Source organism: Myxocyprinus asiaticus, chromosome 8 (genome assembly GCF_019703515.2).
Source record: "Myxocyprinus asiaticus isolate MX2 ecotype Aquarium Trade chromosome 8, UBuf_Myxa_2, whole genome shotgun sequence".
In the NCBI taxonomy this organism is placed as follows: domain Eukaryota; kingdom Metazoa; phylum Chordata; class Actinopteri; order Cypriniformes; family Catostomidae; genus Myxocyprinus; species Myxocyprinus asiaticus.
The window spans coordinates 805,001-819,449 of NC_059351.1; the positions used below are offsets into that span (position 1 = coordinate 805,001).

Consider the following 14,449-nt stretch of genomic DNA (forward strand, 5'->3'; position numbering starts at 1 on the left):
CTTCGTGTCTACTTGTTCATGTAATTATTCATTTCTGTTTGCTACTTTTTCGGAGTGGATGAGACCACAATAAAAACTTGGTGGACTATTGTGGAAATAAAAACACTGGGATAACCTAATCCACGTAATCTGCATCTGTTCCGCGAGCACTTAATCAGTCCACACTAATTGTACTTACTATTTAAAGGGATAGTTCACCCAAAAATGTAAATTCTCTCATCATTTACTCACCCTCATGCCATCCCAGATGTGTATGACTTTCTTTCTTCTGCAGAACACACATTATGATTTTCAGAAGAATATTTCAGCTCTGTAGCTCCATACAATGCAAGTGAATGGTGACCAGAACTTTGAAGCTCCAAAAAGCATATAAAGGCAGCATAAAGGTAATCAATAAGTCTCCAGTGGCTTTATCCATGTCTTCAGAAGTGATATGATAGGTGTGGGTGAAAAACGGATCAATATTTAAGTCCTTTTTTACTATAAATTCTCCTCCCTGCCCAGTAGGTGGCGATATGCACGAAGAATGAGGATCACCAAAAACACAAGAAGAATGTGAAGGTGAAAGTGGAGATTTTTAATTAAAAAGGGCTTAATTATTGATCTGTTTCTCACCCACACCTATCATATCACTTCAGAAGACATGGATTAAAACACTGGAGTCGTATGGATTACTGTTATGCTGCTTTATGTGCATTTTGGAGATTCAGAGTTCTAGTCACCATTCACTTGCATTGTATGGAGCTACAGAGCTGAAATATTCTTCTAAAAATCTTCATTTGTGTTCTGCAGAAGAAAGAAAGTCATACACATCTGGGATGACATGAGGGTGAGTAAATGATGAAAGAATTTTTATTTTTGGGTGAACTATCCCTTTAATCATTGTTTTAAAATAAAAGAAAAGAAAATTCCTTCTGTGTCTCTTTCTTCTGCGCTAGCTTCTATACGACTCCAGCCACTTTGAGATCTTGGTAGTGCTGTACTGCAGATATTGTTGACGTTTGTAAGACAGATTGCTTGCTATGTTCCTCATTTGTTGCTTTGGATAAGAGTCTGCTAAATGATTCAATGTAAATGTTCACAGGGTCAGTGTTTTAGAGAGAGATGTGACAATGAAAAGGCAGCTGGTGGAAGATCTCAGGAGCAGACTGAAGATTTGCCAGGACTCTGAACGGAGCCACAGAGCAGTGACTGAAGACCTAGAGAAGAGAGTAGGTCCTGCTTAAGTATTAGAACAACATAAAGGATGTTAATCACAGCCTTTGAGCAACCTGCTATTAATTATTCTCTCAGTGTGTGTGTGTGTCATTCGTCCGGATTCTCCACATTTTACTATTTGTATAAAAATAGGAAAGTAATTTAATGTTGGCAGCCCTGGTTAATAACTGTTGGTTTTCCGTGCTAGATAAAGATCCTCTCGGAAGAGTCTGCTAACCGAAAAGCCCTGGTCGACTCTCTGAAGAGACGACTGACAGTTGCCACTGCAGAAAAAAAACAACATGAGACAACAAGCCAAAAAATCAAAGATGAGCTTCAGAAAAAGGTTCCAGAGCTTTGAATGATCTCTCTGCAGCATTCATATTTTCACCACTCTGTATTTGAATGTTAATGTAGTGATCGTAAATGGAACACTGTTTGGTGCAAGTGTTTCTAGTTTTTTCCATTATTCACCGTATTACTATCAGAGTTGTTTGATGTGTAGCCTCAATGCCAAACTTTACCCCAGTTTCTCTTCTGCTATTAATCTCTTCATTTATCACTCTAGTAATCATTTTATCATTTATTTTTTTACCAGTCATGTACTATCACTTACTATCAGTTTATGTGCATTATGCATATGTTATAATGTCCTAAAAGCAAGTATATTTGAGTGGGATATCTGATGTTTTTGTGCATATCCCCAGGAGCAGAGAGTGGCCGCTCTGCAGGTGCGTATAGGGGAGCGTGATCAGGCCATGGCCGAGCTGGAGCGGGCTGCATCTCAACAGATGCACGGTCTGGCCCAGCAGAGCACTCAAGCTATGGAAATATTGCAGAGCAAACTCGCCCTCGCCGAGTCCCAGCTGCACCAACTCCGCACAGTTATTCAGGTATCCGAACTGTCCAACATCCGGATTATGTCACCATTTTAGTCTTAGATATTTAGGATATTTAGAATTCCCTAATCTCTCTGCAATCAAGCCTTTTTTCTGCAAACAAAAAGGAAAATATTCCATTGCAAATACTCAGATACTTCTGATTGGATGAGCCGTGTTCTATGCGGTTGTAAAATGACAACGAATGCACACCTGGGACGTTTTATATATTAATGCGGCAACAGACTACAGGAAAATGTGTGACAAGGTGGAAGAATTATTTATGCTGATCGTTATTACTAGTAAATTTGCTAACACTTTACAGTAAGGTTCCATTTGTTTACATCAGTTAACATGAACTAACAATGAACAATACTTTTACAGCATTTGTTAATCTTAGTGAATGTTAATTTCAACATATACTAACACATTTGTTAACGTTAGTTAATGCATAATGAACTAACAATGCACAAATGTATTTTTTTAACTAACATTTACCAAGATAAATAAATGCTGTAAAAAATATTGTTTATTGTTAGTTCATGCATTATCTAATGTTAACAAATAAAACCTTATTGTAAAGTGTTTCTGTAAATGCACCTGTTTATTGAATAATGGCATCTTTATCATGTTACTGTCACAGCCAGAGATTTTAGAAAAGCAATGCGCTACTCGAGTCTATGCATTATGGTGATTTTCTTTTTTTTTTAACCACGGGTCAGGGGTTTTTCTGCACTCTGCTTTGTGTCATGCCAAATAACACCTCTTACCCCACGGTAAAAATCAATTTAAAGCGTGGCCTCTCCTGACTTATTGCTTTAATTCAGCACACACTGTTGTCAAAATGCAGCTTGTAGCCTGTGGTTTGTTGTAGTCAACACAGTTAACCTGTAGCTGATTCCTGCTAGTGTGTTAATGATGGTCCCTGCAGACGGCCCAGCTCTCTGGCCAACATTCCCCTGTCATGGATTGATGAGCTTTGAACATGCCATCCTGTCAGGAAGCTTCAGGACGGATCTTTCGGGATGAATAAAGTGCCATTTTGGGATCCACTGAGGAGCTTTGTTTGAATTATGCAAATGTATTTGATAGCATGTAGCATGTTAAAGAGCAGGTTAGTGATAGAGAATGATGTTGCATTTAAATGTTACATGTTGACACAAATTAAAATTGCATTAAATGCGTATTGCACTCATAAAGACTTCCGTAGCACAGCGTGTTAGATTAGTGTAATATGAAGGCATTTATAAGACGACCCAAGTCCTCGACCGTATCCGGCCTTTACTTTGTTTTGCTGGTAAATATTTACAGTACCTGCCTATTCAGATGGTGTCGAGAGTAAAAAAAAACACAGGTAAAAACTCATTTTCTTTTCTCCGTAATTTCCTCAGTAGTTTATCTTCTAATACAATCCAGTGTGATTTAATGCCGGAAAGTCATTTAAAAGAGGAGTCTTGTCCTCCGCTCCTCTAATCCTCCTCCTCTGGTAAATTGGCCCTGTGGCTCGGGTGATTGTAGGTAAGAGCCCCTCTCCTCTTGGCCCCCATCACACTATCCCGCCGCTCGGCTGCCTCTCAACAAGCGGTCAGGGAAGCTGCGCAGAGTCAGTGATAAATTCGCTTAATCTCTTTCTGGATTTTTCCGTGCGCTGGGCTTAGGTCAATTGAATCTACCCTTTGACTAGTGACAGTGAATATCTATTAGGCTTTAAATAAAGTCATAGGCTCTTTTGACAGCTTGTTGATGAACTGGGCATCCCTCTGGAGAATTCTGAATGTTGTAAGTTTAATAATGTTTATGCACAGGATAAGGGAAGTGAAAGTTCACATTCACCAGTTTATGTAAATTTCACCGGAATTCTCTCACCAAGCGGAGCTGTAACAAAACATATTTCCACAAATCTGTTCTGTACTGACTCTAGTCTATTGCTTCTGTGCACGGTACAGACTCCGCATTGATGGTGGTATATGTATAACAATATTGAGACTCCAGACTGACATTTTTGTACTCGCCAAATGTCCCCCGTATACAGGTTTTCAAAAAAATATTTTATTATTTTTAATGTGTGTTGGTGGACCGCAAACGGCACATTAATTCTCCATTGCAGTCAATTAAGGCACCTCTACTTTAAAGTACACATTTTATTCACCAATGAATTAAATGATTGTTTTCAAACCATCACACCTGAAAAAAAAAACATCTGCTAGTGAAATTGCTTCGGGTCCTTATGGCATTGCTGCATATTCACACTATGTGAATTTGTGGAAGCAAGACTGGCCTTTATGTAATCCAACAGTATCCCCTGAAATATAATGAAGATCCATTTGAAGTATTTATGATGAAGGCTTTATGAAACAAATAACTGTGATGGGGAGATGTGGGAAATGGGGCATGCCCCAAAGAACTGTGCTCTGATCAACCGCATGTGATTGCTCTCACTTATACTTCTGTGGGTTAACCAGGACCGTGAGTGCACACACACACACACACACACACACACAGACTGTCCACTCCAAGGTCAGGTTTTCACAAGGCTTATGGGGAATGATACAGGAGATTATTGCTACGATCAATAAGCTGAAAATGAAACAAAGGGGAGTTCACTTTATTGACTTTCTCATGTACAGTGGCAGCTTTAACATTTAATTGTCTCTTAGTATTTAGCAACAGCTCCCATTTAGCTCCCTCCTCAATGGGCTCAACAAAGAACAAGACCCGCGTTCACCACCATTTTAAGAGCCTCTCATTATTTACAGTCTTATGAGAGCATCTTTTACAGTATGTGCCTTACAAACAAGAAAACACTGTGTTTTTTAGCAGCAAGGTCTCTCTTATGTGTAATTCATCTCCTTGTGAGCCTTCAAACTTTTCGAATATTTTCCATCAAAAATCAAGAGCATCAGGTTCCTCATTCAGCTCCCAATTTGACAGTCATCCCAAATGTTGAACTCTTGATCATGCCATGTTTATTACGCCATCAGATGTTTTAGGTGATGAGAGAGGACCTCTTTATTCTGTCCTTTTGAAGGCACTGGCTAATGAAGTGGCAAGAGAGGTGCAGGACGCTAAAACCTGTTTGCGGACGAAGAGGAAGAGACAAAAAGAAGGGAACAGAGTATCGAAATGCTCACTAGTGAAAGCAGCGTCCATCCTCAACATGACCGAGACAGACCTGGTGGACATGCTGGACACAGATGAGGTCAGTATTGTCTTAGATATGGCCTGCGGACTAAAAATTGTGGGGCAATAACTGCAGATGTTGCAAAAAACAAGACTTGAGTCGTACTCCAGAAAATGTTTTTGTCTAATAAGAAATGTCCCTATTCAAGCTTATCGTACCATGTTCATGTTTTTACGAGTCTGCAGTTAGCACAGCCCCAGCTGCATCCACAAGCAACATGCCTTGCCAAACTACACTTACTGAGCCGTTCACACAGGATGTGTTCTGGATGTAGCCCTACAGAATGGAACAGAACACAAGGGATTCGAGACATGATTTTTAAAGTCAAACAACTTTTAACTTGATGCTGGAAAACAGCAAGACATTTCAACGGCCAAATACATCCGTTTGATGCATGTGTAAATAGACCAGCATTTCAAAAATATTGCATATGGATGAAAAAAACGTGTCCTGTGGAAAGTCTACCCGATCGAAAAAAATTGCATAAACAAAATATATTGACATGTAACGTCTTTGATTTATTTTCAAAATTGTATGTGATAATTTGTGCTATACTTGATTAATTTGTTTGCATATCATGTAATTAGTTTGATTAAAATCTCTTTACTTTTTTTTTTTCTTCATGAATGAGTTTTGGCATCATTTGTATATGTGAATGTTTTGATTGGACCTGCTAAAATTCTGTACACACACACACATATATATATATATATATATATATTATGGGGGTTTTAGGGCAGTGGCGTAGCCAGAAACAAGACTTTGGGGTGCAAGAACTAAAGCACAATTAAGTGAAATATAATAAAATGACCATTAACAACCACTGCAATTTCTTTTTGGTTATAATTTGTTTATGCTCTGTGTAGTTCAAATGACTACACAGCCCTGTTAATATATAAAAATACGAGGCTTAATAATTTGTCCAAAAAAAAAAAAAGGTTTTGGAATGATCCATCATTATTTTCCAAAATATGCTAAAGACACTAATACTGTATAAATGATGGTACAGTTTGCACAGTACAGAAAAAATGATAAAAATGCATCAGGTTTTAGTTACATTCATTAGTTTAAAAACGTAATTGTGTTTAAGAAATAAATCATTTATGTAAGAAGATTCTTCTTTGTATTTATGGAGTACAGGGAGGTTTGGTTCATAATAAAAAAAGAAAAATAATTCTGTCACGTTAATTATTAAGCTACTATAAATAAAGGATAATACCATGTCTGACATGATGCAAACAACAAAATGTCAAAAAACAAACTGTCATTCCATTTAGATATGCAAGATTACATTTTGGGTGGCAGTTGCACACCCTGGCACACCTATGGCTACGCCACGGTTCCAGGATCATCGAATGACACTGTGAATCACCCACACAAAAGACGTTTCAAGCATTTTTCTGCATGGCTGTTAATGGGATCTCTGGCCGTGTTGTGTTCTATGTGTGTGATTTGCAGGAGAGTGAGGAGGCGTGTGCGGGTCACGGGGCAGACACAGATTGGACTGAGCATGTACAACATATCCTACAGCAGCAGGTTTGACTCTCGTTTATCAGCAGTTCCTACGTTCTGTCAAAATATTGAATTTTTCAATATTCATAGTTTTCTTAGGTTTAAGTGGTGCTTTTAGTTTTTATCCTTTTGTAAAAGGCATAATCGGGAATATCCTGCATATTGTAAATTGATAGTAAGAGTCACTGACTTAGCTCCCAAGCTTCCCAGAATTCCATGCTTTGTCTGTTTTTACATGTAATATATTTTGTTTGTTTGGTTGTTGTTGTTTTTGTTTTTTGTTTTTTTGCTGCTATGAATGAGATCATTAAAAGAATACATTATGACTTCTCCAGTGTGTGTGTGTGTGTGTGTGTGAGAGTGTGTGTGTGTGTGTTTGTTTGGCTGTCAGCCTGTAACATGTATCCAGTGCGATCCATGGGCTCTGACGTGTCACTACAGCGCTAGTGGCTTTGACCGTTGACCTCAGTGACCCGTCTATACCCGATCTGCACATCTCTGCCTCTTACCGCTCAACACTTTAGGGGACTCAGTCTCTCTGTTTTTTGTTTTTTTCTCTCTTTCTCTCTCTCGCTTCCTCTGCTGGGCTGTGAGACCCCGAGGCAGCTTGTTAGTGGTGGGCCGAGTATTGATCTGGCAGGTCTGTCGATGCAGGGAGATTGAGCCAAGCTCCACTAGAGACTCTCCACCAGCAGGCTACTATTGACACACTCACATACACACAAATAGAGCAGCCGCCCGCTGGAGACTCTTCACAGGCAAGTTGCTATCGACGTTTTCTCGGCTCCACCGACACAACTGCTTGCTGTATGACAAGGCTGAGACCGGCCCCCGTCCCCCGAGAGCCGTGCTGACACCAGCACGGTGACCCGCACGTTAGTTTTTCTTTCTTTCAACTCGCTCATCCTCTGATTTTTTCCACTCCTCGGGGAGTGTGGCTCTTGCTCTGACTTGTGATCAAGGCAAGTTTATTGGCAGCTGAGCTTTTTTATGTGAAGGAAGACAGACCAGTCAGTCATTGTTGGTGATTTGTATGTGTTGTACTTGTATGTCTTAAATGCCTTGATATTCATATGATACAACAAAGCCACCTTTAGTTAGATGAGGTCATGTAACCATCTCTTCCCCCCAGTTACAATAAACACCTGGTTGAAATTCCTTGGGCATAACACGTCCATTTTGTGGCCTTTTTTGTGGAAAATACTGTGTGTGTGTTATCTAACAGAGGTCTGTTTTTTCTCGGCTGTCAGTCCCTGTATACAGCGTGAGCTGTCACTGTCAGCCACTAATGGTGGTACCACTGTGACGACGTCCTATTACTGCTGTGGCCCTGTCAATAGCACAGCTGTCACTATAGTGCCACATGTCAACGTAACAAGCTCATGCATGTCAGAATAATGCTGGGACAGTCCGTGTGCTTTGGAAGGGAAAAACGGAGGTGCTGTTCACTCTTCAACTTGTCATTTTATCTGTCTGTCTGTCTGTAGGACATCACACTAAAGCTTGTACGACTATGACATTGATTATGATCTATTGTCATTGCCACATTGCATGTTTGCTTTGTTGGCTTCAGATAATATTAATGAACATTCCTCACTTTGGATGCGGCATCTCTCTTTTATTGCCCCTTATCTTGCCACGACCTGCACCAAGCATCTCTAAACTCATTCCCTTCTCTCTTAATGAAACAACAACACTTCCTCACTTTAGGGTCACAACCTGGGAATAACATCGCCAACTTATAAGCTATAAGTGAATAACCCATTCTGAGCTACGAGTGTCCACCCGCAAACCCTCATCCAGCCCAGGGACCCCCTCTGCCCAGTAGCAGTAGACATTTAATTGCTTGCGTTTATTTGTGGATTCCTAATTATTGACTAGAGGTAAATTATAACACCACGGCCTTTATGAAGAGATGGAAATGACTGTTAGAGCTAATGAACTGAGCCACCCTGCCTCCAGTCATTTATCAGCCACATTCATCTCAGCCTGACAGCACACAATCATTACAGAAGTCATACCCCCCACCCCCGACCCCCTCATAACGACCAGCAGAACTTGGATTGTAAAGGCCAAAGATTCCAGCTGTAATATTTCTGTGCTGTTACACTTATGCCATTGTGTGGACTAAGTCTGTCTTGGGCTCTTTTCCAAACACAATGGATTTTTCAGGGTGTGTGTGGGTGTGGTGCAATGAAAAAATGTGCATACTATACTGCATACACCTACTGAACTTCAGTAACCTCCCTTAGGTAACCATGAGCAAAGGAAACACATTTTCGGTTGTACAGGGATCCCACGATCAGGGGCTCGTTTACGCACAGGTTTACACGGGCTGAAGCCCAAGGGCTCACAACTCCCGGGGGGCCCCTTTCGCGGCGTCCACCGCCCCATTCTCCCCCGTCAACATTTGCGGGAGGAGTGCATCTTAGGGGATGCTCTTGTAAACATGGAGACGGTGCGCAACAGTAGCTGGGTTTCCATCCATGTATTTGAATGCACATTTTGGAATATCGCATAAAAACAACTGGATGGAAACAGCAAAATGCGCATATAAAAACGTTTACGCTTGCTTGAGGTGGATACATTTTTTATTTGATAAGAAATGCGAATAAACTATAATGAAAAAACATTTACTGAATTTATTGGGAATAAAAGATGTGCATCAAAAAAGTCATGTGACCGCACAAATTTATTAGCGATTCGGAATGATTTTTAAAAATCTGTATCCAGAAATCACTCATGCCTAGAAAGGTCATGGAAAATCATGGAAATGCATTGTCTAAAATGGGTGGTACTATATCAGTTGTAGCCCATATGATTTGATTGCAAACTTAAGATTCCTTGAATCAATGCATGCATACTATATCTGGAGGAATATATTCTTCTAGATGCATCCACATTCATTCTGTCAGATTCCTAAAAGTTTTTAAGATTGGAGCCATTCTCATAAGTTTATTTAAATTCCCTGTTTCAGTGGTTAAACACCATTGTTCATTTTTCCATATAATTACCACCACTTCAGTCTCATTTATCAGTGTCAGTACTAGTAATGTCAAACACCAGTGAAATTTACATGACAGCATTGTCAACAGACCACTGTACTTTGAGCATCATGCTATTGTTTGATCCTCATTCTGCCCCCTCCCCTCCATCAGTTTCTAATGAGAGAGAGAGAGAAGGAACAAAGACTTGGGAGTGCTCCATATTTAATCTACAGTGTATTTAGGTCAGATCTACCGGCTCAGGTTGTATAGACCTGACGATGTAAGAAACAACATTTAAAAAAAGGAGTTTTAATTACAAGTATCTGTAGCCCCAAGTGTCCAATTCCCTTTCATATTGGTCTCCAGTGGCCTGAAAGGGAGAATGGAGAGGAGAGGCATTGCAGGGTGGGTAATTACTGGCACAGAAGAATGGATTGGTGCTATGCTTGATTTTCTTACCTGATCTCTTGTTTTCCCACATTCCCAAATGTGACACATTCATTATCGTCTAATCAAATGCAGACTTTAGTAGGTCTTGGATGTTTTGGTTGTTGTTGTTTTTTTGTTTGTTTTTGTTTTTTTTTTTCTCGGTTATTCCCACGTTCAATATTTTGATTTCAAATTAAACTTGTGAAGATCAAAGATCAGAAAGCTTTATATTCATAGACCGCAATGTGATCATAGAACACAATTTTTAATCCACACTCCATAGTGGCCTAGATTGGGGAGAGTTTGTCAGGGTGTGTTAATGGAATCGTTCACCCCAAAATAAATATTCTCTCGTCATTTACTTAATTTTTTTTACTATAGATTCTCCTCTTTGCCCAGTAGGTGGCGATAAGGATGAAGAATGCAAATCAGCAAAAGTGCAAAAAGAAGAATGTGAAAGTGAAAGTGGAGATTTATAGTAAATAAGGACTTAAACTTTGATCTCACCCACACCTATCATATCACTTCTGAAGACATGGATTAAACCACTGGATTACTTTTATGCTGCCTTTATGTGCTTTTTGGAGCTTCAAAGTTCTGGTCACCATTCACTTGCATTGTATGGACCTACAGAGCTGAGATATTCTTCTAAAAATCTTCATTTTTGTTCTGCAGAAGAAAGAAAGTCATACACATCTGGAATGACATGAGGAAGAGTAAATGAGGAGAGAATTTTCATTTTTGGGTGTACTATCCTTTAAAGTGGCATTTGGCATGTTTTGCTAACAGGTTTTAGCATGTCTTCTCTACTTGTGTTATGCAGTTGTTGGTGAAGGAAGCAACAGTGCTGAATAGATGATATATCAAACTCAATCTGCAGTACAAGGCAAGCGACTGTAAATTTAATTTGAAACATTTCGCATAAATTTCCCGAAACATTTCAGTACCTTCAGTACTCTGACTTTGCTCACATATTGGCTTCACAAATGCTACTCTTACGGCTGATAACAAAAGGAGCCTGATTCAGTCCATTTAGACAGAGTATCTGTAGGTGTGTGTGGGATGAGTGTATTGTGACTAGGCCTGTAGCTTTGCCCCAGGCACCTTCACACTCTATGAAACCAGTGTCACCTAATTGGACTATAAAAACACCTTCATATTGTTGCAGATTTTTTTCCCCCCCACTTCTCCTCAGGCCAGGCCAGTCGATTTTGAATCAACTCCTGGGCATGTTAATGAAAACGCAGCCCAAAGAGAGCTTTGTGGAATAGTGAAGAGCTGACTAGGGCTGTCCAAAGGGAGGAGATTACCTGCTAAAGCAGCTGTTACATGATAATGACGGAGTCTGCCGTCCCTGTGGGCCTGTTTGAGAGCACAGAGACATGATGCGACTCAGGCCTCTCAGGTTTAGCGTGGCACCAGATACCGTAGCTTTTTTTTTTTTTTTTTATATCGTCCAATAGACTTGTACATTTTTGAAAGTAATTAATTAAATTCCTTTGCCGTAACCCCTGCAGCCATTTCCTCTGTAGTTGAAGTTTAGCACAGCTCAAGCAAGCTTTTGATGAAGTCAGCACTGAGACTGGGTTATACTCCAGTCTACCTGCCCCAGGGGACAACACTGCTCCCTCTCTCCCTAATGAGACACACTTTTCTCTCCCTCTGACTTTCTTTCCTCTTCATTTGTGATTCATCCCTCCATCTATTTCAACCCAGCTACCTAAATACACTTGCACTTGAGTGTATTTGTCTCTCTTTCAGCTTCTCGGTGTTGAGAACATTCTTTTTCTGTGCAAAATCGCTCAATGAAGAGTATTAAAAATACATTTCACTGTGTCTTTTAGAAAAGTTTATTTCAATATTTATGGACGATGCAGGCCTTTGATCCCCAATGCTAATTACCGCCGAGTCCTTGAGAGGGATTTGGGGGAAGGAAGAAAGCGAAGTCAGAGTATAGGTTAGCACGCCCTCCGTGCTTGGCACACACACACACTCGGACCCGCTCAGTTCACTTCCTCATTCCCTGCATCACTAAGGGCAGTGTCAGGATGTGAGTGGCATGACAGCAAATCAAACCTCAAAACAATCCCATTTAGTATTTGAGGAAATGTGTTTGAATGTTTTAATTTTTTCCCCACAAAATGTCCTCTTCTAGAAATTAAAGGAAAGCCTCAGTGACCTGTTCCTTGAGTTTGTTCCTTGTCGTAATGAATCAGAGTGGAGTCTTGCGCAGGTTAGAATCATCATCAAAGACGAAGACACCCCAGAGAAGCTGTCTGGTGTCAAAACACAAAGCAAAAGAAGCCTCGCTGTACTTCTTGACAGGTTTTCTTTTCTTTCTCTCTCTCTCTTTCTCTCTCTCTCCCCAGATCCCCTCTGCAGGCCTGCTGATGGACGCCATGCTGTTGAAGATGAAGGAAGGCAAAGTGCTGACAGAGAAACTGGCCGCTCTTACAGCTGCAGTCAGCAAAAACGCCTGACCGGAGGAAAAAAGACAGAAAGGGAGCAAGAGACTGTAATACTTCTGTAAGATGGAGTGTACCCTGCATGGCAGTGGACGCCCCTTGTCTACGCAGCCACTCCACCCATTTCTCTGCCCTTACCCTCTTATAGTCCGAAGCCTTCGAGAGCAAATCGATTCGTTTTTGGCTAATAATGTAATGCAAAAAGCTTTATGATTCTCCTCCAAGAAGCATTCATTTGTAAACAAAGAAAATGATACAGGGCATGAAACACACCATGATTTTGTACCAATAAAAATGTCTAATGCTCATTGAGTTGGTTTATGGCACTTTCCCTTCATCATTATCATCAGCATAAAGGAAAAGCAAGATTTTTTTTTTTTTTTTTAAAGCTAAAAAAGGAGAATTTTACCGATTGTACTGTATCATTATCAGGCTTAAATGACTGGATTTGATATTAACAGATTTTAAACAGTATATTAAATATTGTACTTATATAAATTACTGGTATGTTTGAACTTGTGGATCAGCTATTTTAATTATTAATACTCTTATTTTGAAAATTCACTTAAGAGATAGCCATGAACACTGTGAGGAGCACAAATGGTGAGTGCATTCATTTGCTTGAATACAAATATGCGCATCACCATAATTGGTGGGGGAAAAAAAATATTGTTTGCTGATACGTGTACCTGATCATTGTATCAGCATGCTTTACTGTTGATTTTGATAGCAAGCCAGTGGCACAGTGTAATAGCGGTTTATCTGACCAATGCATGTGGAATGCTAATCTCTTTGTGTAGTAGCAACTCCATGTATAACTCACCACTTCTCAGCATTATTACTCATTTCATAGTTGAAAACTGCCTTTATATATAAGCAAAAAGACGATGGGGATCCCAAAATGTGTCTTGCACTACATACTGTATGTAGAATTGTTTTTATGTAGTCTTCATCATCTGAGAGATTTTTATATCTATTACGTCATTGTAGGTTGAAATACCATAATATAATATCTTATCCCTCCTATTGCATTCAGAATCTGCATACACATTTTGCTGTAGCGGGTCAGTTTATCTAAAACCATATTTTAACTCATATATATGTATATAATATATTTGGCATGATAACAGACAAATATAAATGTCATGTAGTATGCCATTTCTTTTTAAATAACAAAATTGAGAAATTCTTTGACGTTTCAGAATATACATTAACTACAGTGCGATAAATGTAAAATAATACAAAATAAGATATATTTTTATCAAGGTTTAAATTATATTGTATTTGAATAAAAAATTGTTACATTTATATCAATATCTAATGTGAGAATTACTAGTAATTTGAATGAATTTCTTATTAACTTTTAACTAATAATTGCTCAAAATAATTCTGTAGTCGAAATCTATGAAACGAACATGCAAATCACTGCAAAAAAATACAATCTTTAGTCTTAATTTGTCTTGTTTTCCAGTAAATATGTCTAAATGTTCTTAAAACAAGACATATTTACTTGACAAGCAAAATGGCATGACATATTAATTCTTGTTTTTGGAGAAATCTGACTAAATGTATGCTTGCTTTATGCTTAACACAAAAAAAACTCAATAAATTTGTTAGATTTCTCTGAAAAACCAGACCAAATATCTTCTGCCATTTTGCTTGTCATGTAAATCTTGTTTTAAAAATGTATCTAAGCAATTTTTAATTCTAAAATTAATTCTAATTAAGAACATTATTTTTTGCAGTGTTCTAACTAGACAACATCTAATCAACTGTACATTACAACTATACAACATCAAT

At 39.1% G+C, this 14,449-nt stretch overlaps 1 protein-coding gene across 5 annotated transcripts in view; it reads left to right on the forward strand.

Annotated features, from left to right (window-relative positions):
- Positions 1-13,888, forward strand: part of cntln (centlein, centrosomal protein) — a 122,420-nt gene extending 108,532 nt beyond the window's left edge. For 4 of the 5 annotated variants that reach the window (XM_051704987.1, XM_051704991.1, XM_051704989.1 and 1 more), the window contains 6 exons: positions 1,085-1,211; positions 1,406-1,543; positions 1,905-2,090; positions 5,104-5,274; positions 6,715-6,792; positions 12,554-13,888. In XM_051704987.1, the coding sequence (XP_051560947.1) occupies positions 1,085-1,211; positions 1,406-1,543; positions 1,905-2,090; positions 5,104-5,274; positions 6,715-6,792; positions 12,554-12,664 (811 nt within the window). In that variant the 3' untranslated portion in view covers positions 12,665-13,888. Of the gene's footprint in view, positions 1-1,084; positions 1,212-1,405; positions 1,544-1,904; positions 2,091-5,103; positions 5,275-5,441; positions 6,259-6,714; positions 6,793-12,553 lie in introns of those variants that run through there. The other variant, XM_051704990.1, reaches the window with a different exon arrangement.
- Positions 13,889-14,449: the final 561 nt, after the last annotated feature.